At 36.8% G+C, this 23,706-nt stretch overlaps 1 protein-coding gene across 14 annotated transcripts in view; it reads right to left on the bottom strand.

Moving 5' to 3' along the window:
- Nucleotides 1-23,706, bottom strand: part of ZNF382 (zinc finger protein 382) — a 68,028-nt gene that overhangs the window by 8,372 nt on the left and 35,950 nt on the right. For 7 of the 14 annotated variants that reach the window (XM_070387878.1, XM_070387879.1, XM_070387876.1 and 4 more), the window contains exons 2-4: nucleotides 23,346-23,415; nucleotides 20,917-21,068; nucleotides 20,545-20,640 (exon numbers count right to left, since the gene is read on the bottom strand). In XM_070387878.1, the coding sequence (XP_070243979.1) occupies nucleotides 20,545-20,640; nucleotides 20,917-21,067 (247 nt within the window). In that variant the 5' untranslated portion in view covers nucleotide 21,068; nucleotides 23,346-23,415. The remainder of the gene's footprint in view (nucleotides 1-20,544; nucleotides 20,641-20,916; nucleotides 21,069-23,345; nucleotides 23,416-23,706) is intronic. The other 7 variants (XM_070387886.1, XM_070387883.1, XM_070387885.1 and 4 more) reach the window with 1 other exon arrangement.

Below are 23,706 nucleotides of genomic sequence, written 5' to 3'. Positions count from 1 at the left end.
AGGGGATGGTTCTGTTTGTGTGTTACAGACACTAAGTATAACGTGAATGTAGAAAAACAGGAGCTGACATGCTCTGGAGTCAGCAAGGAACATTTCACGTGGAAGTAAAATTTGATCTTTTAACTCAAGGATATGTAGTATTGTGTGGGAAAGAATATAATTCTTATTCAAAGAGAAGTCTTGACATTTGCCTTCGTCTTCTGGGAGGTAATCTCTAAATCCTCGGAATGTCATGTCTTAGAGGAGTATTTATTTGCCTGGGAACCTTTGGCCAGCTAGAAAGTAAAAATGTGATTTAGGTTGGGGGAGTTCTTTGAGTCATACCAACAATGTGATTTAAGTAGGGGTTTGGGTCACAGAATATTAGTTCAATCTCTTACAGGGATGGAAACTTAGATCAGCCACATGGGCAGTCAGGCATCCTATGTGACGGAGGCCCTGATATAACCAACTCTGGACTCTAGGCTTGTGTGAAGCTTCCCTGGCTGGCAATATTCTATAAGAACTGTCACAGGGAAGTAACGCTGTCCCTGATTCCACAGAGAGCAGACAACTAGAAGCTCTGTGTTTGGTACTTTCCTGGACTCTGCTCTATGCGCTTCTCCCCTTGGCTAATTTTAATTTGCATTTTTCTCTTACAAACCATAACTGTGAGTACTACAGCTTTCAGTAAGTTTTGTAAGTCCTTATAGCAAACTATTGACCCAAATCTTGGGATTCCTAAATTTACAGTTGGTATCAGAAATAAGGATGCCTTTGTGTGTACTGTTTTACTCTCTTATTTTGTAGTTGGTTGACTTTCCAAGTATTGCTATAAGTATACAGCAGCTGTCACATAATGAAAGGTCCAGGTGTACATTTGGGAGACAAGAACAGAGATAAGCAGGAGTTCTCAGTCAAAAAAGGAAATACATGTGGAATGAACAGATGGGATATTATTGTCACCCCTTTAAAAAAAAGGGATTTAAATTTCATATAATAAGGGGATATCTTTTTTTGCATATTGACTGAAAGAAAACTGAAAGAACTAGAAAAAAAAATCACAGCAAATCCAAATAGTAACTACAGCAGTCCACACCTGAAATAACATGGTTTTTACTTTGGAAGATGTCAGTGGCAAATGAGAATATGATAGGATGTAAAGATATTTTCATGGAGTGAAATAAACACAAATTGTTGAAAGCTAATTTTTAAAATATAGCAGAGATGATGAAATCAACCTGATACAAGAAGCTAACTACAGTAATAAAAGGATATAGAAACAAAGATAAGATGAAGTTAATGACTATATATTATTTCTAAAATATCAATAACTGAAAGGATGAGACATGTGATCACTGTATTGCTGTAGGCAGATTAAAATATACCAGTACAGTCCAAGTGGGAGAAATGTGCTGAAAATGGCTATTTGAAAGCCATCCACATAACACAAGGATATCACAACTTGAGAATGGATCACATTATTATAGCTTATGTGGCTGTTATAAAGATAAGAACTGAGGATGAAGAAAGATCCTTTAAGGATACGGATGAGAGCCTACTGAAATAAAATCCATTTATTCAACAAATATTTATTTTTTCAGAGGGAAGAAAAGTGAGCAAGATGAAAAAGGCACTCAGGGACACAGGATACATTTTTCACCCCAGTCAAGGTGGGTACATATCAGGCATCTGAGCACTATGTTATGAAACATGGAGATTTACTGGGAAGAAATGTATTGAAATGAAGTGATACTGAAATTATCACTTTAATCTGAGGCATATGGATTTTGAAATCTGATAGTAGGTCTCATAGTAAGAATGGGATGTGAGACTAAGTGCAGGAAACAAGTAGAAGGGGAAAGGAAGGAAAGAAAAGGAAGACTAAGAGGAAGATAAATATTAGCAATGATTACCCTTTTATATTTTAGATTTATGAATGCCTATAAATAGAAGACTATAATAAAAGAAGAAAGATAAAGAGCTGAAATGTTAAAGAAAGAGACAAAAAACAAGAAAGGCCTACACCAACAGTTTCCAAGAGATTCTTATGGGAGGTCTACAAAGTCAAAACTATTTTTGTTAATAATAACATTTCACTGAGACTTCCCTGGTGGTCCAGTGGTTAAGACTCTGTGCTCCTAATGCAGGGGAAATGAGTGCAATTTCCCTGGTTGGGGAATTAAGATCCAGCATGCTGCACAGTGTGGCAAAAAAGTAATAATATAAGAACACTTCATGATTAACAAAAATAATAGTATTTTAAACTATGTTCTTATTTACACTAATGACAAAAGCAATAGTGGGTGTCTCATGGAATTTTAATTTATAGAGGTGATGGAGTGATGACACAGAGATGCTAATGTTGTTAAAAGAAAATTTCCTATTACCATTCCTGAGAGGAGGACCTATGCCATGCCATGCAGGACCACATGGGGAAGCACCAGGTTTGGTCAGGAAGCAGAAAGACGCAAGGGGAAAGTCTACACCAGAGCCTTTACTGGGGCTTACTTCCATGGAAAGGCAAGGCAGGGCAAACAGCTTAGGGTCAGTTAGTTTGAATAGTGTTAGCATGTCATGGGATATAGGGGTGATCTCCAGTTGTCTGATACCTGGTCCTGGTGACTCAGGGCAGGGAAAATATTGGCTTTGTGTCTGGGAGTTAGATAAAGGAAGTAGTTGAGGATATGGAATTGCAACTGGTTGATTTGTATATGAAAAGTTGGCTCACCAACAAGTTGTTTGTTTACTATCTCTAGGAATTGGCTAGCTCTGGGAGGAAAATCTCTCCTTAGCTAGTAGGCTCCCTAAAGATGTCAAAACATCATAAAATATAGAAAATTTTAAAATGATTGATACAGTGGGTAAAATGCTGGCACATTAACGTATATCAAAGCACTGGCACCAATCTACAATAGGAAACACTGCATTTCTAACTACCACACACAAGGAAAAAAAAAGCTTCACTAGTTTTATTAATTTATCAAATCTCCACCCTTGAGAACATATATTTTCAATGTTCTATGTGAGTTAAGGGTACCAACCCTCTGCCTGGTCAAAAATCTGCCTATAACTTATAGTTGGTCCTCAGTTCCTCCAAACCCACAGTTCCACATCTGTGGATTCACCAACTGTGGACCCTGTAGTTGTATAGTATTTGCTGTTGAGAAAAGTTGCATATAAGTGGATCTGCACAGTTCAAATGTGTATTGTTCAAGGGCCAATCATATTTTGTGAGGAAAAGTGCTGGTATAATTGAGTTGAGAACTGAATATCTACAATTTGTGGAACAGCAGTTTTACTTGAAAAAACACTGACTATTATTCAGTTGTGGGTATCTGGTAGACATTTTCTTGAACAATTCAAAGAAAACATCTGCCAATACTTGTTACCTATAATAAAGTTTAAGCTTTTAAGTATAAGTCATTATGTAGGAAAGCTTGTACTTCCTACGGTATGCTTGTCAATTTCCCAGTACTTAAGAGACTTTTATAATGAAATTGCTGGTAGTACTAACACATGTGGGTTTGGGGTTTTTTAAAAATATGGTATATGGAAACATGTAAAAATTTGGCAGACCTGTATATACTACTGAACCGTTACTTTTCAAATGACCAATATATAGTATTTCAAAACAATGCATGGGGAAAATATTTAAATAGACCACTGGATTTCATGTAATTGCTATTGCTATTGCTAAGTCACTTCAGTTGTGTCTGACTCTGTGTGACCCCACAGACGGCAGTCTACACCAAAGTTCATTGTTATAATTTCAGATTTTATATTGCAACTAACTGTTTAGAAATAACCAGTTGTTAAATGGTACTGTTTAGGAACTACCAATTAAGCTTGGGTGTAGTATTAATTTAATATATCCATGACAATCTAAAAAGCTTTTGAAAATTTCTCTGTCAAATGACATAAATGCATGAAGGAAGATTTTCTCCACATATTTCAATTAAAATAACATATTGCAACAGACTAAATGTAGAATCAGATGTGAAAATCAGCTATCTTCTGCTCAGTAAGATATTAAATAAACTTCAATCATCTAACAATGCCCCTTTGCTCATTTTTTTCTTTTGGAAAAGTTTTTTTTTTGATAAAAAATATGATTTTTATGTCAATATTAGTTTATTATTTTTATATTGTTCTTTTAAAATGAAATAAATGAATATTTTAAAATTTTGTTTTAATTTTGAATTGGGTATACAAACATGCACAAAGTTTTTAATTCTTAAGAGTATAAATAAGTTCTAAGACTAAAAAGTTTGAGAACTGCTGATTTAAACATTAAGATTCTGGTAACAGCAAAGAAGTCTGTATCAAAAGAACCTTCCAACTGATAACTGTGATAACTATGGACCAATTATAAAAGAGTAACTTCCTTGAAGGCACTAAAGAATGATCAAAAGCAGGCAGAAACTGGAATGGATACAAACTTTGAAAGAAAGAAATCCTATTGCATTAAGATCTACATTTATCCAGGTCTTCCACTGTGTATTTTGGCAGTTCATGCAGCACACAGGGGACAGATCTCAAGTAGAAATAGAAAGTAGGAGTCATCATGTGCAGAAAAATCGGACATCAGAGTTCAGGAGTACCAGAGTGGCTGTAAACTGAGGACAGAATCCAAGAAAGAAGAAAGTATAGAAGGAAAGCCCCAACATTAGCATAAACCCCTCCACAAAACCTTGGTTAACTTCATTTCCACAGGGTCTGCAAGGAGCATAAAGGGAAAAGATAGCTGGAACACTCTAAGAATTAAGCAAAGATTTCAGCAGTTAACTCAACTCTACAAAAATAGTTTTTATTAATAATTCCAGTCCTGTGCCAGGTTAGAAGAATCTGATAAAAACCTTCAGTTTTTCTACTGAAATCCCATAATGGCCATGTATTAGGAATAAAGGCTGCATCCAAGGACTTAGAGCAATAACATAAAACCAAAGGCAAAACTGAAATGGAAATAAACGTAACCTAAACACTTAAAGGGCTTCCCTGGTGGCTCAGCTGATAAAGAACCGGCCTATAATGGGGAAGGAAATGGCAACCCACTCCAGTACTCTTGCCTAGAAAATTCCATGGATGGAGGAGCCTGGTGGGCTACAGTCCATGGGGTCGCAACGAGTCGGACATGACTGAGCGACTTCACTTTCAATTTATAATGGGGAAGACCTGGGTTTGATACCTGGGCTGGAAGATCCCCTGGAGAAAGCAATGGCTACCCACTCCAGTATTCTGGCCTGGAGAATTCCATGGACTGTATAATCCATGGGGACACAAAGAGTCCAACATGACTGAGTAACTTGCACTTTTCAAACAACTTAAAAGCAACCTAACAAAATAATTCATGTGAGCCTCCAGTAACTTAACTAGAGATACCAAGGGAACATTTCATGCAAAGATGGGCACAGTCAAGGACAGAAATGGTATGGACCTAAAAAAAGCAGAGGATATTAAGAAGAGGTGGCAAGAATACACAGAAGAACTATACAAAAAAGATCTTCATGACCCAGATAACCACAATGGTGTAATCACTCACCTAGAGCCAGACTACCTGGAATGCAAAATCAAGTGGGTCTCAGGAAGCATCACTATGGACAAAGTTAGTGGAGGTGATGGAATTCCAGCTAAGCTATTTCAAATCCTAAAAGATGATGCTGTGAAGTGCTGCACTTAATATGCCAGCAAATTTGGAAATTTCAGCAGTGGTCACAGGACTGGAAAAGATCAGATTTCATTCCAATCCCAAAGAAAGGCAATGCCAAAGAATGTTCAAACTACCACACAACTGCACTTATCTCACACACTAGCAAAGTAATGCTCAAAATTCTCCAAGTGAGGCTTCAACAGTACATGAACCAAGAGCCTCCAGATGTTCAATCTGGATTTAGAAAAGGCAGAGGAACCAGAGGTAAAATTGTCAACATAAGTTGGTTCACAGAAAAAGCAAGTGAATTCCAGAAAAACATCTGCTTCCTTGACTATGCTAAAGCCTTTGACTGTGTGGATGGGAAAATTCTTAAAGAGATGGTAATGCCGGACCACTAACCTGCCTATTGAGAAATCTGTATGCAGGTCATGAAGCAACAGTTAGAAACAGACATGGAACAATGGACTGCTTCCAAATTGGGAAAGGAGTACATCAAGACTGTATATTGTTACCTTGCTTATTTAACCTATATGCAGAATACATTATGTGAATGTAGGACTGGATGAAGCACAAGCTGGAATCAAGATTGCCGGGAGAAATATCAATAACCTCAGATATGCAGATGACACCACCCTTATGGCAGGAAGCAAAGAAGAACTAAAGAACCTCTTGATGAAAGTGAAAGAGGAGTGAAAAAGTTGGCTTAAAACTCAACATTCAGAAAACTATGATCATGGCATCTGGTCCCCTCTTCATGGCAAACAGATAGGGAAACAATGGAAACAGTGACAGACTTTATTTTCTTGGGCTCCAAAATCACTGCTTATGTTGACTGCAGCCATGAAATTAAAATATGCTTGCTCCTTAGAAGAAAAGCTATGACCAATTTAAACAGCATATTAAAAAGCAGAGACATTACTTTGCTGATAAAGGCCTGTCTAATCAAAGCTATGGTTTTCCCAGGAGTCATGTATAGATGTGAGAGTTGGACCATAAAGAAAGCAGAGTGCCAAAGAATTGATGCTTTTGAACTGTGGTGTTGGAGAAGACTCTTGAGAGTCCCTTGGACACCAAGGAGATCAAAGCAGTCAATCGTAAAGGTCCTCAATATTCATTGGAAGGACTGATGCTGAAGTTCCAATACTTTGGCCACCTGATGTGAAGAACTGACACCTTAGAAAAGACCCTGATGCTGGGAAAGATTCAAGGCAGGAGGAGAAGGGGACAACAGAGGATGAGATGTTTGGATGGCATCACCAACTCAAGGGACATGAGTTTGAGCAAGCTCTGGCAGTTGGTGATGGACAGGGAAGCCTGGTGTGCTACGGTCCATGGGTTCGCAAAGAGTTGGACATGATTGAGCAATTGAACTGAACTGATAAGATTAAAAGTCATCAATTCTCAGAAGAAGAAAAAGGACCCAACATCTTCACAACATGTTACCTAAAGTTTTCCTGAGAAGAAACAGGAAAATGGAGAATAACAGCCAGTCAGACCCTATTGTTGAAATTAGAAGAAATTTAAAATAGCTAAATAATTTAGCTATTTAAAATAGCTAAATAGATAAATATGTTTACAAATCTATAAGAAAAGATGAAAATATGGGAGAAGAGATGTAATATTCAGGAGAGATAAGGAAATGCAAATGGAAAAAAAACAATATCTGAAATGTAAGATTCACTGGATGGGTTTAATAACAAATATAAGGGAATAAAGAATCAGTAAACTGGAAGTCAGACTAATAGAAATTACTCAAACTGAAAGAATTTTTTAAATCCTTAGTGAATTAGAGGGTAGGATGAAATGATTTAAAATATAATTGAGAATATAGCAGGAAAAAAACTGTAGAAGTACAGACCAAAATTTCCCCAAATTTGGTCTAAAATATGACCAACTTGCTAAATTCACTTACTAGTTCTAACAGTTCTTTTCTTTTAGATTCCTTAGGATTTACTATATACACAAACATGTCACTTACAAATGAAGACAGTTCCCTTTCTGATCTGTAGACTTTAGCTTCTTTTTCTTGTCTTATTGTACTGACTTGTGTCCCATATAATGTCTAACAGAATTTGTGATGATGGACATCCTTTCTTTGATTTTGCTATTATTAGAGGACAAGCATTCAATCTTTCACTATTGAATGTGATGGCAGCTATAAGTTTTTCAAAGATATTCTTTATGAAGTTGAGTAAATTTCCTTAGATTGCTAAAAAAGATTTATAATAAACAGAAATTGAATTTTATTATTTTTCTGCATTTAATGAGATAATTATGTGGTTTTCTTTTTTTAACCTCTTTTTATCTTTACATGGTGAATTATATAGCTTGATTTTTGAATACCAAATCAACTTTACTTTCCTTGGACAAACTCCTTTTGGTCATGAGATGTCATCCTTTTAAAATATTGCTAGATTCAGCTTTATAGTAATATATTAAGCTTTATAATATATTAACATTATATAAATTATTGTATTATAAAAATCCCTATATTAAGGATTTTTATCTCTCACTTCACAAAGGATGTTGGTGTGTAGTTTTCTATACTTATAGTGCCTTTGATTGTAAATAATGCTGGTCTTATAAAGTAAGTTGGTTAGTGCTCTCCCCTACTCCATTGGTTGGTATAAAAGTATTAGGGAATACCCTAATTGTTCTTTCAGTGTCTGTGGGAACTGTAGTGTTGTAGCTCCTTTAACTTTTGATATTGTCTTCTAATTTTTATACTGTTGTTGTTGTTGTTCAGGTGCTAAGTCGTGTCCAACTCTTTGCATCCCCATGGACTGCAGCATGCCAAGATTCCCTGTCCATCACTATTTCCTGAGTTTGCTCAAACTCATGTCCATTGAGTTGGTGATGCCATCCAACCATCTCATCCTCTGTCACCCCCTTCTCCTCATGCCCTCAATCTTTCCCAGCATCTTTTCCAATGAGTTAGCTCTTTGCCTCAGGTGGCTAAAGAATTGGAGCTTCAGCTTTAGCGTAAGTCCTTCCAGTGAACATTCAGGGTTGATTCCCTTGAGGGACTGGTTTGATCTCCTTGCTATCCAAGGTACTCCCAAGAGTCTTCTGCAGCACCACAGTTCAGAAGCATGGATTCTTTGGTGCTCAGCCTTTTTTATAGTCAAACTCTCACATCCATAGGTGACTACTGTAAAAGCCACAGCTATGACCATATGGACCTCTGTCGGCAAAGTGGTATCTCTGCTTTTTAATACACTGTCTAGCTTTTATCATAGATTTTCTTTCATGGAGTGAGCATCTTTTATTTTCATAGCTGCAGTCACCATCTGCACTGATTTTGGAGCCCAAGAAAATAAAATGTATGGTTTATTAATTTTATTAATTTAATGCAGCAGCATTTGGCTTCACTCATTTCCTCTATTCTTCTGTTATGTATCTCATTGATTTTTGCTTTAGTCAGTTTTTTCCTCTAACTTTTGAGTTTAAATTACTTTTCTTTTTCTAGTTACTTCAGGTGACAATTTAACCCCCTGTTTAAGGAGGCCCTGATTTAAAGCGATAACAAACTTTTAATGCTGCTATAATTGCATCTCACAGATTTTGATATGCTGTTTTAATTATCATTCAGTTCAGAATACCTTCTAATTTTACCTCAGGATTTCCTCCTTGATTCATGGGTTATTTGGAAATGTAATTAATTTCCAAATATTTGGGGAAATGCTTTTTGATTTCTAGATAAATCCTACTGTGATCAGAACATAGACTATTAAAATTTCATAGAGGGGACAATTAGAAAGAAAATCTCTAAAATGACGTAGGTAGTGAAAATGATAAAAAGCTGAGAAAAACTGAAGGATTTTGAAGCTGTTAGAATTGTTATGATTTCTGATGAAGTGTTCCGCTTTATCACTGTAATATTCCATGTTCTGAAATCTACTTTGATCTATAGCTACTCCCATTTTCTTCTTAGTGTTTGCATGGGTAACAGAGTCATTCTATTTTTGATATCTTATGACTGACAAATTCCTAGACCCACTCCATTTTTGTCCCCTCTTGCCCCACACCTGGGCAAGCCAATAAGGGAGCTTGCATGCTTTCTATTGGTGCTGGCAAGAAGTTTAAACCATGTAAGCTCTAGACCATGTGTAGAAGCCCGACCTGACCACCTCCGTAATATAGTAAACACCAAAGACAGACATCCTTCCTTGCTCTCTCAAGCCATTTTAGGACCAGCTTGGGAATCCTCCCTGTTCTCCCTAGAAAGCCTCATTATGTGAGATTTCAGTCCTGACATCTGTCACATATTTTGAGTGGGTGGGTGGGGGGAGGTGATTTCATCCCCACACAGTCAGTGCTCAGTAGTGTCCAACTCTTTGTGATCCCATGGACTGCAGCACGCCAGGCTTCCCTGTCCATCACCAACTCCCAGAGCTTGCTCAAACCCATTTCCATCAAGTCAGTGATGCCATCCAACCATCTCATCCTCTGTCATCCCCTTCTCCTCCTGCCTTCAATCTTTCACAGCATCAGGATCTTTTCTAAGGAGTCAGTTCTTCACATCAGGTGGCTAAAGTATTGGAGCTTCAGCTTCAGCATCAGTCCTTCCAATGAATATTCAGGACTGATTTCCTTTAGGATTGGCTGATTTAATCTCCTTTGTGTCCAAGGGACTCTCAAGAGTCTTCTCCAACACCACAGTTCAAAAGCATCAATTCTTCGGCATTCCACTTTTTTTATGGTCCAACTCACACCCATACATGACTACTGGAAAAATCATAGCTTTGACTAGACGGACATTTACCAGCAAAATAATGTCTCTGCTTTTTAATATGCTAAGTTGGTCATAGCTTTTCTTCCAAGGAGCAAGTGTCTTTTAATTTCATGGATGCAGTCACCATCTGTAGTGATTTTGAAGTCCAAGAAAATAAAGTCTGTCACTGTTTCCATTGTTTCCCTGTCTATTTGTCATAAACTGATAGGACTGGATGCCATGATCTTAGTTTTTTGAATGTTGAGTTTTAAGCCAGTTTTTTCACTTTCCTCTTTCACCTTCATCAACAGGCGCTTTAGTTCTTCTCTGCTTTCTGCCATAATGGTGGTGTCATCTGCATATCTGAGGTTATTGATATGTCTCCCAGAAATCTTGATTCCAGCTTGTGCTTCATCCAGCCCAGCATTTCCCATGATATGAAAGTGAAAGTTGCTCAGTCATGTCCAACTCTTTGTGACCCCATGGACTATACATATACAGTCCATGGAATTCTCCAGGCCAGAATACTGGAGTGGGTAGTCTTTCCCTTCTCCAGGGGATCTTCACAACCCAGGGATCAAACCCAGGTCTCCCGCATTGCAGGTGGATTCTTACCAGCTGAACCACAAGAGAAGCCCTCACATGATGTACTCTGCATATAAGTTAAATACACAAGGTAACAATATACAGCCTTGATGTACTCCTTTCCAATATTGGAACCTGTCTGTTTTTCCATGTCTGGTTCTAACAGTTGCTTCTTGACCAGCATACAGATTTCTCAGGAGGCAGGTCAGGTGGTCTGGTATTCCCATCTCTTGAAGAATTTTCCACAGTCTGTTGTGATCCACACAGTCAAAGGCCTTAGTAGTCAATAAAGCAGAAGTAAATGTTTTTCTGGAATTCTCTTGCTTTTTCTATGATCCAGCAGATGTTGACAATTTGATCTCTGGTTCCTCTGCCTTTTCTAAATCCAGATTGAACATCTGGAAGTTCTCGGTTCACCTATTGTTGAAGCCTAGATGGAGAATTTTGAGCAGTATTTTGCTAGCATGTGAGATGAGTACAATTATGTGGTAGTTTGAACATTCTTTGGCATTGCCTTTCTTTGGGATTGGAATGAAAACTGACCTTTTCCAGTCCTGTGGCCACTGCTGAGATTTCCATATTTGCTGGCATATTGAGTGCAGCACTTTTACAGCATCATCTTTTAGGATTTGAAATAGCTCAACTGGAATTCCATCATCTCCACTAGCTTTGTTCATAGTGATGCTTCCTAAGGCCCACTTGACTTCTCATTCCAGGATGTCTGGCTCTAGGTGAGTGATCACATCATCATGGTTATCTGGGGTATTAAGACCTTTTTTGTATAGTTCTTCTGTGTATTCCTGCCACCTCTTCTTAATATCTTCTGCTTCTGTTAGGTCCATACCATTTCTGTCCTTTATTGTGCCCATCTTTGCATGAAATGTTCCCTTGGTATCTCTGATTTCCTTGAAGAGATCTCTAGTCTTTCCCATTGTATTGTTTTCCTCTATATCTTTGCATTTATCACTGAAGAGGGCTTTCATATCTTTCCTTGGTATTCTTTGGAACTCTGCACTAAGATGGTTATATCTTTCCTTTTCTCCTTTGCTTTTAGCTTCTCTTATTTCTCAGCTATTTGTAAGGTCTCCTCAGACAACCATTTTGCCTTTTTGCATTTCTTTTTCTTGGGGATAATCATCCCCACACAGGGCAATCACAAAACAGTAAAGTTTATATTTTTTCATCTTTTTTTGTTTCCCCTACCTGTGTCTTTATATTTTAATATATAGGACACAGTTGGGTCTTCTTATTCACTTCAGATACAAAATAGTCATCTTTAGAAGTTTCATTTGATTTTATTTCAGTCTTTGCTATCTTGCCTCATTATATTCATTCTTGCTTTACATTCTTAATTATACTCAAGTCATTAATGGTGTTTTAATATCCTTGTCTGCAAATTCTATTACTTCTACCATTTTTAGGTCTGTTTGTATTAGTTAAGTTTTTCCCTATTGAATGATTTTTTTCTTGTTTATGGGTCATATTTTCTTGCTTCTTCATATGTTTAATAATTTTTGATTGGTCATCAGAGTTTATCAATTTAATCTTGTTGAATTTAAGATATGGTTTTACTTTTATAAAGAATACTGGTTTTGTTTTTTTTTTTTGGCATTCTTTGGCATCCATAGAGTTACACCACTAGGACATCCCTTCAAAACGAACTTACCATTCATGTGCAAGAACTGTTAGCACCTTTAGGATGCTCTTTAGGTTCTGAACCAAGCCAGGGTGTCCCTAGAGAATCTGTACCCAATGATAAATACTGAGCAGGTACTAGAGAGTGGCCATTTCTGTCCACGAGGACTCCTCTGATGAACAGTCGTTGCTTCAGAGGACTTAGATTAATTGAGCCTTTTTCAGATCTGCATAATGGTCTGAGGCTCTCACTGCTCAGTCCCCTTTCTTTCCACATGTCTATACCATGGTCTAATGACTTTCTGTTTCTTACTTCTCCCTTTTATCTTTCATGGATGTCACCTCTAAGAAATCCATTCCACTCCCAACTCCATCTCAGCATCTCCTTGGAGGAACCAACAGACAAACAAGTTATTTTTGGACTAGTTTAATCCTTTTGATGCTTTTTAAAAATATATATACTTTCATTTATTTATTTTTGGCTGTGCTAGGTCTTCATTGCTGCATGGGCTCTTCTCTAGTTGCAGTAAGCAGGGGTTACTCTCTAGATGAGGTATGTGGGCTTTTCATTGTGGAAGCTTCTGTTGCTGCAGAACATAGGCTCTAGGGCATGACAGCTACAGCAGTTGCAGATCCTGGCTCTAGAACACAGGCTCAATAGTTGTGGCGCTCAGGCCTAGTTGCTCTGTGGCATGTGGGATCTTCCTGGATCAGGAATCCAACCTATGTCTCTTGAATTAGTAGGTGGACTCTTTACCACTGAGCCACCAGGGAAGTCCTAATCCTTTTGATGCTTTTATTTAAGCTCTTTTATGACAAATCTTGCAGTCTCTAATCTATGGCTAATCAAGCCACATTTGTTAGGTCTGACCTTTCTAGGGTCTACCTAATGTCCTACATATTAACATGTTCTCTCCACTCTGGCTGAAGGGAAATAAAATGATTTCTGGTGCGAAAGGCTATGAGAATTGTTTGTCTCACAACACTGTGGTAACTGTATTTTTCTTAGAACATGTCTTTGCCTACTTTCATGGGGTTTCACCTACATACATGCAGACTTATTTTTAGCCAAAGACTTAAGAGGAACCTTCTCCACATTTGGGGAACTCTTTCTCTGCATAGCTCTCTCTTTTTGGAAAATGTGTCCTGCAAATTCTAGCCACCTCAATTTCCTTGAATGCCAATGTTGGTCCCTTACATTAGTGAAATTGCCAGGTTCTTTTTGGATTCCTCTCTCTGCACTATAGTCTGGATGTTACTGTCATGTCAAAGCCTGGAATGAGGTAGGTTGCATCTCATTTATTTCCCTTCTCTCAGGAATCCAGGCCTGTGGTGCCTGTCGTTTAGTAGTTTTTTTCAGTTTTCTAGTTTTTTCCTGTAGGAGTATAATTCTAGACTCTGTTACTTCCTCAGGACTAGAAGCAGAAGTCTTGAATTATAAAAATGCAGGCCCAAATGGTTCCTCAGACATTAAGGAAGCAACAATGCCAAGCTTACAAAAGTTCCATAAGAAAATAGATAAAGATGAAACACCCCCAGTTTGATATGGCTGACACATTTCTGGATACAACAACTTTTCAATGACATTACAATAAAACTATAAACCACTGTCCTTGGTAAAATCATGCACTAAAGCTTTCTAAAATACTAGCAAACCAATTTCAGCAATCTGTAAGATGAATAGAGCATCTTGTCCAACTGGGGTTCATCCCAGGAGCCTAAGGTTGGTTTTAAATTCAAATTAATCAATATAATTATATACAGTAACAGATTAAAAAAGAAATAAATCAACAGAAGCTGAAAAAGCATTTATTAAGATCAACATCCATTCATAATTAAAATTGTCCAAAAACTAGGAAAAGAACTCCAAGAATCTAACAAAGAGCACTCATGAAAAATCTAAAGTTAATATTAAGCTTAAGAATGAAATATTAAATGTCTCCTTTCTAAATTTAGTGAACTGCGAAGAATGCTCACTCTTGCTACCTCTATTCAACTGACTATAGGTCATAGTCAGTACATCAACGTAAGGAAAAAGAAATGAAAACAGAAAAGTATGCAAATGTAGAAGTGAAATATATTTCCAGAAGGCCTACTTTATATGTAGAAAATCTAAACAAATACCAAAACAAAGGACAACAGTAACAACAAGAAAATTTAATGCCATCAATACAAGTATACAAAGTCAATATCTAAAAGTCAGTTGTGGCTATTCATATTAACAAAAGCCTGGATAAAGAAAATTTTAAAATCTCACTATTTACAATAGCATAAAAAATATTAAAAGTTTAGAGATAAACTTAATAAAATATGTGTAAGAGCTTGATAGTAAAAATAATAAAACACTGCTTATAGGAATCAGAGAAGATAACTAAAAGGTTAAGATATAGTATTATGAGAGACTGTGAGACTCACTATTGCTAAGATGTTTGTTCTCACCAATAAAAATCCCAGCATATTTATTTAAACAAATCAAGAAATTGATTCTAAAATGTAATTGAAAAAGAAAATGAAAATGACTTCAAATAGCCAAAACAATTTTTTAAAAAGAAGTTAAGAGGACTAATTCTGACATCAAGACTTATTATAAAACTACAATAATGAAATTAATCATTAAGTCCTATTAATAATAGGATGTAAACTTTATCAAAGGAAAGAATACTCTAGAAATGGACTGACACAAATACAATCAATTTCTGATAAGATCATCAGAGCAATTTAATTTAATTCTACAAGTGATGCAACAAATGAAAGAAAACAGACTCTTAACCCTTACTTCATACCATAAATAAAACTTCAGATGAGATGGTTCACAGAACTAATTTTAAAAAAGCAAAATATACATAACATTTTTAGAAGAAAACATAGGAAATTATCTTCATAACCTAGGGGGAAGCAAATATTTGAGAGATCAAAGAAATAATAATAAAAGAAAAAAATTATAAACTGGACTTCTTTACAATTAAAACTTGCTCCTATTGAAAGACTATTAAAATGAGCAGGCAAGCCACATTCTAGAGGAAATATTTGCAATACCTGTATCAAATAAAAGACTTCTATTCAGAATATGTAAAGAATTCCTACTAGTCAAGGAAAAAATACATAACCCAATAAAAGATGAGTAAAACATCTGAACAGATATGTCTGAAGATATAAAAAGCACTTGGAAAAGCCAACATCATTAGTCATAAAAGAAATCTAAATTGAAACAGCTAAGATATACTACTATTCTTAACAGAATGATATTTCAGAATGACCAAAATGAAAAATATTGATAACATCAAAATGTAGAGGAGAATGTGGGAGCAATCAAAATTCTCACAGATTGCTGGTAAAAGTTTAAAATGGTATGACAACTTTTAAAAACTGGCAGTTTCTACAGTGTGATATATAAACCTACCTTACAAATGATCAGTACCATCTAATAGGTGTTTACTGAGCAGAAATAAAAACATATGTTCACAAAAATATTTTTACAAGAATGTTCACAGTAGCTTTATTCATAATAGCCCCAGGGACCTTGGTGGTCCAGTAGTTAAGACTCCACACTTCCACTACAGGGGGAGTAGGTTTGATCCTTGGTCAGGGAATTAAGATCCATATGCCACACAGCACGGCCAAACACAAACAAAAACATAACAGCCCCAAACTGGAACGTGTAAAATGCCTATCAATAGGAGATGTATAAACAACTAATATTTCCATACAACTGAATACTATTCTGCAATGTAAATAAGCTATTTTAATATAAATACTGAAACATGTATTAATACCTCAGACATTAAACTGAGTGAAAGAAAAGTAGACATGGGTCTGGTTCAAGATGGTGAAGAAGGATGTGCGCTCATTTCCTCCAGTGAGAGCACCAAAATTGCCATTAGCTGTTGAACTCCCATTGACAGGAGGACACTGGAACCCACTAAAGAACGATATACCATGTCCAAAGACAAAGAAGCCACAGCAAGACAGTAGGGGATGCACAATCATGATAAAATCAAATCCCATACCTACTGGTTGGGTGACCCACAGACTGGAGAACGATAATACCAAAGAAGTTCTCACATTATTGTGAAGGTTCTGAACCCCACATCAGGCTTCCCAGCCTGGGGATCCAACAAAGGGACTGAGAATCCCTAGGGAATCTGGCCTTGAGGGCCAGAGGGATTTGACTGGAAAGCCAGAGGCTTTTCAGAGGACTGAGAGAAACAGAAACTTGTCTTAGAGGGCACAAACAAAATTTGACATGCACCGAGACCCAGAGGAGAGGAGCACACCCAGAGGAGTGACCATACAGGAGACTGAACCAAAACTACCTGCTAATGTTGGAGGGCTGCCTGTGGACGTGTGGGACGGCAGGGGCTCATCACAGGGACAGGGGCACTGGAAGGTCCCCCTTGGCATAAACCCTCTTGGAGTTTGCCATTAACCCTATCATAGAGCCAGCAGACCCTAGGGCTGGGTTGCCTCAGGCCAAACAACTACCAGGGAGGGATCCAACCCCACTCATCAGCAAATAATTGGATTAAAGCTTTATTGAGTAAGGCCCTGCCCATCAGAGCAAGAACCAGTTTTTTCCATCCAAGTCCCTCCCATCAAGAAGCATACACAAGCCTCTTAGCCTCATCTATCAGGGAGCAGACAGAAAAAGCAAGAAGAAGCACAGTCTCACAGTGGCTAAAACAGAAACCAAATTACAGAAAGTTAATCATGATGAAAAAGCAGAAAGTTTTGTCCCACATGAAGGGACAAGATAAATTCCCAGAAAAACAACTAAATGAAGTGGAGATAGGCAACTTTCCAGAAAAAGAATTCAGATTAATGATATGATGATCCAGGATCTTGGGAAAAGAATGGAGGCAAAGATTGAGAAGATGCAAGAAATGTATACCAAAGACCTAGAAGAACTAAAGAACAGACAAACAGAGATGAATAATACACTAGAAAGAATCAATAGCAGAATAACTGATGCAGAAGAACGGATAAATGACCTGGAGGACAGAATGGTAGAAATCACTGCCACAGAACAGAATACAGAAAAAAAGAATGAAAAGAAATGAAGACAGACTAAGAGACCTCTGGAACAACATTAAATGCACCAACATTCACATTATAGGGGTCCTAGAAGGAGAAGAGAGAAAGAAAGGACCTGAGAAAATATTTGAAGAGGTAATAGCTGAAAACTTCCCAAACACGGAAAAGGAAATAGTCAACCAAGTCCAGGAAGCACAGAATCCCAGGAAGGATAAACCCAAGAAGGAACACACCGAGACACATAGTAATCAAACTGACAAAAATTAAAGACAGAGATAAAATATTAAAAGAAACAAGGGAAAAATGACAAATAATATACAAGGGAACTCCCATCAGGCTATCAGCTGATTTCTCAACAGAAACTCTACATCCCAGAAGGGACTGGCGTGACATATTTAAAGTGATGTAAGGTAAGAACCTACAACCAAGAATACTCTACCCAGCAAGACTCTCCTTCAGATTTGATGGAGAAATTAAAAGTTTTCCAGACAAGCAAAAGTTAAGAAAATTCAGCACCACCAAACCAGCTTTAAAACTAAGGCTAAAGGAACTTCTTTAGGCAGGAAACCCAAGAGAAGGAAAAGACCTACAGAAAAACCCGAAACAATTGAGAAAAGGGTTATAGGATCATACATATTGATAATTACCTTAAATGTAAATGTATTAAATGTACCAACCAAGAGACATACTGACTGGGTGGATGAAAACATGTGCATGTATGCACTTCCACTTACCATATCACTCTGATTGACCCCCCAAAATTGTATGTGATTATTTTAGATTGTTAAGTTAATCATGTTCCCATTATGGTTTGCAATTGTAATTAGCTTTTATTTTTTGTCTGGCTACTGATTGTGAAACTGATAAACATCTTTTACTTTGTGATTATGTAACTGTTACTTAACTCAATACCATTGTATCATGATTGGTCAACAACTGGTCAAAAATAATAGAACTCTGTATCCCCGAAACTAGGATCAAATAGAAAAACCTGTAATTACTTATTAAAATCCAGATGCATATCAGAATTATCTTGAAATTTTTTGAAAAATACAAAATGTTCAGCTATTACTTTTTTTGTCCAGAGCTCCAGATATGTTTCTAATGAGCAGTCATATTTAAAAACAACTGGACTATATGATGACCTTTTACTTTTATCTAGTTTGTTCCACTTTTTCTATTTCATATTCAGTGCTTCCTTTTCATTTACGTTCTCCAATTTCTCCATCTCTTCATTTTTTTGATGTTTTTCTCAAGCCTTTATTAAATGTAGTAGAAAAGCTTTTGTATACATATATATACATATAAAATATATATTTTAGAAAACTTATGAATTTTTGCCTAAGAAAATTATGACATTTTGATTCCACAAGTTTGACTTAGTATGAATAGAATCTAGGTTTCTAATTAAAAAATGGGTATGCAACAAGCAACAAAGGTCTCTGTATAGCATGGTGAACTATAGTCAATATCTTGTAAAAATCTATGATGGAAAATAACTTCAAAAATAATATATGTGTATTTGTATAACTGAATCACCTTGCTGTGCACTTGAAACATTGTAAAAGTGACATGAAAGTCTCTCAATCATGTCCCGCTCTTTGTGATCCCATGGACTATACAGTCCATGGAATTCTCTTAGGCCAGAATAGTGGAGTGGGTAGCTGTAGGGATCTTCCCAACCCAGGGAAGAAACACTGTAAGTCAACCACATTTCAATAAAGTAAATATATTTTTTAAAAAGTATACATGAAAAAAGTCCAGAATAGACAGAACTAATATGTGTTGGTAGAAATCCCAGTAGTGATTGTCCTGGGGAGGGACTGCCTTGGAAGAGGCCTGATGGAACGTAACAGGTTAGTAGGAGTGCCCTTTATCTTGATTACAGTGTGAGACACATAGGTTTCTACTTCTGTCAGAATGCAAAGAACTTTACACTTAAGATCTCTATGGACATTATACCTACAAAGCATGGAGTGGATTCTCAGTAAAATAATAGCAGCCAATAATAGCTCATAAGTCACACAAGGAAAGGATTTATGTAGAGATTAATACTAAAAAAAAATTTAGATTTTAGAGGCATAGAAGCCAGCCATATATAGGTAGGTACTTCAGAGATCTCATGCCTTTAAACATACATTCCTAAATAAGATGGCTACTATCAGGAAAAAAAGAAAATAATAGCTGTTGGTAAGGACGCAGAAAAAACTGGAACCCTTGTGCCTTGTTGATGAGAATGTAAAATGGTGTAGTCACTGTGGAAAACAGTATGGCAGTTCCTCCAAACATCAGACATAAATTACCAAATGATCCAGCAATTCCACTTTTGGGTATATACCCAAAAGAACTGAAAGCAATGACTCAAACAGATATTTGTACACCCACATTCATAGTAGCATTAATCACAGTAGCCAAAAAGTGGAAGCAACCCAAGTGTTCACTGAGAGATGAATGTCATGAATGTCATGATGATAAGCAAAATGTCACTTGTATCTGTAATTGAATATTACTCAGCCTTCAAAAGGAAGAAAAGCCTGATACATACTATACCATGGATGAAACTTGAGGACATTATGTTAAGTGAAATAAACTAGTCACAAAAAGGACAAATACCATATAATTTCACTTATATGAGGTATCTACCACAGTCAAATTCATAGAGACAGAAAGTAAAATATTGATTGTCGGGGGCTAGTGGAGGTGGGGTAATAGGGAGTTATTGTTTAACGGGTACAGTTTTACTTCTGACAAATGAAGGGTTCTGGAGATGGATAATGGTGATAGTTGCATAACTATGTAAAAGTACTTAATGCCATGGAACTATATGCTTAAACATAGTTAAGATGGTAAATTTTATGTATATTTTACCGCAATTAAAAAGTACAGATCTCCAAAAATACTCAAAGATATCAACTACCTGAGTCCACTGGACATTATACAGACTCACCTAGGTAACTCTGACTTTGAAAAAATTTCTCTGTTGTCCATAGTTCTTTTCCTTGTTCCAATTTGCGGATCATATCAGGCTTAGTCATGTGAAATCCTGATAATAAAAAATAAGACTTGGTCTAAGAAGCTGTTGGGCTTTAAAACTATTGAAGGAAGAGAAAGATACAGCTTCAAGGTGGTTATTAGACAAGGCTATTAATGTCCTACCAAAGTTAATACCTTGCACTAGGCAAGTAAGGACATAATCATGCTTTCTATTAACAAAAAGATTATTCATCACCTCTGATCTTTGAAATTCAAAGTTCCACATATTTCAGAAATTCTTGAAAGGAGATGCATGACACTGAAACATGTAAGGAATTTTCCTTACCCACAGAGATGAGGTGACAATAGTTTTCCAACATGACATCTCTGTAGAGGGCCTTCTGAGCAGGGTCCAGTTGCTGCCACTCCTCCTGGGTGAAGTCCACAGTCACATCCTTGAAGGAAACTGATCCCTGTAAGGGCATACTCCAGTTCATCCTAAAGTAATTGGAACTAGTGAGAACTAGACACTGGAGACCATGTTCAGTGGTCAGACCTGGTTTTCTTGTGTTTTGTACTGTAGAAAATTCTCTCTGCAAATACATTCAATTGTATTTACCTATTATCTCATGCTAAAAATATTTGAGATCATGCTCTTTGGCTTGAATGTGATTGTTTGCTTGGTGCAGTGAAACAAATAAAACCTAGACCTTGCTCATAAGAAGTTACAGGCTAAAAGAGAGGCATATGCATAAATATTTATACTCAATAGATATTATAGATGTGATGACAGAAATATGTATAAGGGAAAATACTATAGAGTATTCTAAAATTCTGGATTCTAAGATTTCACTGAAGACATAAAAATTTTGTACTCACAATGAATTTATTTTGTAGCACAACATGTCAATGGGCTTTTAAAATTCATTGAGAGAGTAAAACCAGTTAGTAAACTCAGGAAATAGCAAAAAGTACAGTATGTTAGGAAAGAATCTTTGGTCTTAAGAAGAAAAAGTGTATGGAGGAAAGTAGTGGGCCTATTTATGTAATAATACTGGATTTTTTTTCTACAGAGCAGTAGTCTTAAAAATGCTCTAAGTACGCTCCCAACATATAAATCATTAGTTGGCATTAATAGCAATCCACATTGTTAACAATTAATGTTCTAACAATTAATGTAAACTACTAGTATCTTCCTCCTTTTCAGTATATTGTCTTGTATATTTTGTACACATGTCTTTTGTAACACATGCCCTAATTTGGATCTACTGCTTTATGGAGAATTAAAAATGACGAAATGTTAAGTCAGCACATATGTGAAAAAACTTGTATTTTAGAGGCAATATTCTTGAACACTAGAGAAGGTTTAAAGTGTGTTAGGTGGGAAAGACAAGTACCCACTGTTGGAGGTCTGTCTGAGATTAAAGTGGTATTAATGGTCTAGACAGGGGACAGCTGTTTGTTCCATGGTAAGTTGCAATAGAATTGGTCATCAATTACTTGTAGAGTGGAAAAAAAAGACAGGTATAGCTCTTAGGTCATCTGCATAGCAAGTGGATAGGTGCTGAGACTAGAAAAAGGAAATGGGAAGCAGGAGAAAGAATAAGCTGGACCAGAAGTGATAATGAGGTAAACCAGGTTGTGTACTCGAAATATCTATGGAACATACAGGCAGTGATAGCTGTGGGAGGCTGGATATATGGTTCTGATATTCTGGATAAACTTCTAGGATGGAGAGCAGTATCTGAGGGTCACTAGAATCATATCAGTATAACTTTTGGAGTGAATGTGATCGTACATACACAAAAAGAGACACAGAAGAGAACAGAACCAGCTGGCATCTGGGGAAAATCCAGAATGGCATTTTAAAGATTGGTAGATAAAGAGGAATTTTTTGAAAGAAAAATATGGGAAGAGGAGAAAGTACCACCTTTGATTCAAGAGTAGGCTATTATCTCAAAAGTGGATGAACACATGCATCTTCTTCTCCTGCACCCACATATAAAAATTAGAAGAAAGTAAAAAGATAAGAATACATCTATAACAGCATTGAAGTACAAAAAGGTTTTTCACTGGTGGGCCACAGTTTGTAGGAATTGCTGACAAACATGGATAAAACAGGAAGATCAGAGAGGAAGGTGAAATTTCAGTTTTCTGTATAAGCTTGCAAGCAAATCTCTATCTTAAAAACCTCACAAAACAGGAAATCTAATCACAAAATAATAATATGATCTATTAATTTTACCTCTCACCATACCATTGCAAAACCTAGGTCAGTGGAGATTATCAAGGTTTTGCATGTCTGCTCCTCGACTCCTCACAAATCTAGATCTCAAATCAGTGTCTATACAAGATAGATTCATTCAAGTAATATATTCCCATTTAAATCAAGATAATACATTTCTGTTCCAGCAGTACTTTCATGAGAAGACTATGAAAGGAGATGATGAATGATACATCCAATCAGTATGTGAACATGGGCTACAACTAGAAAGTGCATTTGGGAAGGCTGAAGTCTATCCTGTTGGAACGAGAGAAACTGGGAATAGGGCTGTAACTAGGGTGAGGCAGGTGAGACATATGGGCACAAAATTTAGGGCTGGACAGCCCTGAGAGTCCCTCTTAAATTTTGTATGTAGGCCACTTGCTTGCCCTACTGGAAACCAGTTTGATGGAACTAAGTCCCAATATCCAGAAAATTTAAGAATAGGGAAGTAAATGTTCACATAACCTAAAAAACAAGTTATTTCAGAAAGAGAGGAAACATCATCTCACCTGAAGCATGGCTTTGATGTTTGTAGATGAGCCTTCTCTTTTGTGCTCTTCTTTGGAAAAGGGAAGAGTCCTGAGAAGGCAGAGATGGGAAGATACAAGGAGCCATGTGAAACCAGATTTGACTTAGATCTCTCAGAATAACTCAGTTAAATCAGCATCTATTTTCAATTTCGGCACTTGCTCACTCTGTGTACCCCACACAAATCCAGGACAGAGATTAGTAGGGAAATGGACCAATCCTGTTCCCTTATCAATGCCAGAAACCTAATCTCCTGGTGAAAGAGAAGGGATTCTGGGGAATCTGTTGTAGCTTGGAGAGAGGGAATATTGTGTTTTTCCCTCTGCAGCTCCACGTAATGTC

The sequence above is a fragment of the Bos mutus genome, chromosome 18, assembly GCF_027580195.1.
Source record: "Bos mutus isolate GX-2022 chromosome 18, NWIPB_WYAK_1.1, whole genome shotgun sequence".
NCBI lineage: Eukaryota > Metazoa > Chordata > Mammalia > Artiodactyla > Bovidae > Bos > Bos mutus.
This window is presented reverse-complemented; position numbering and strand designations above follow the sequence as displayed.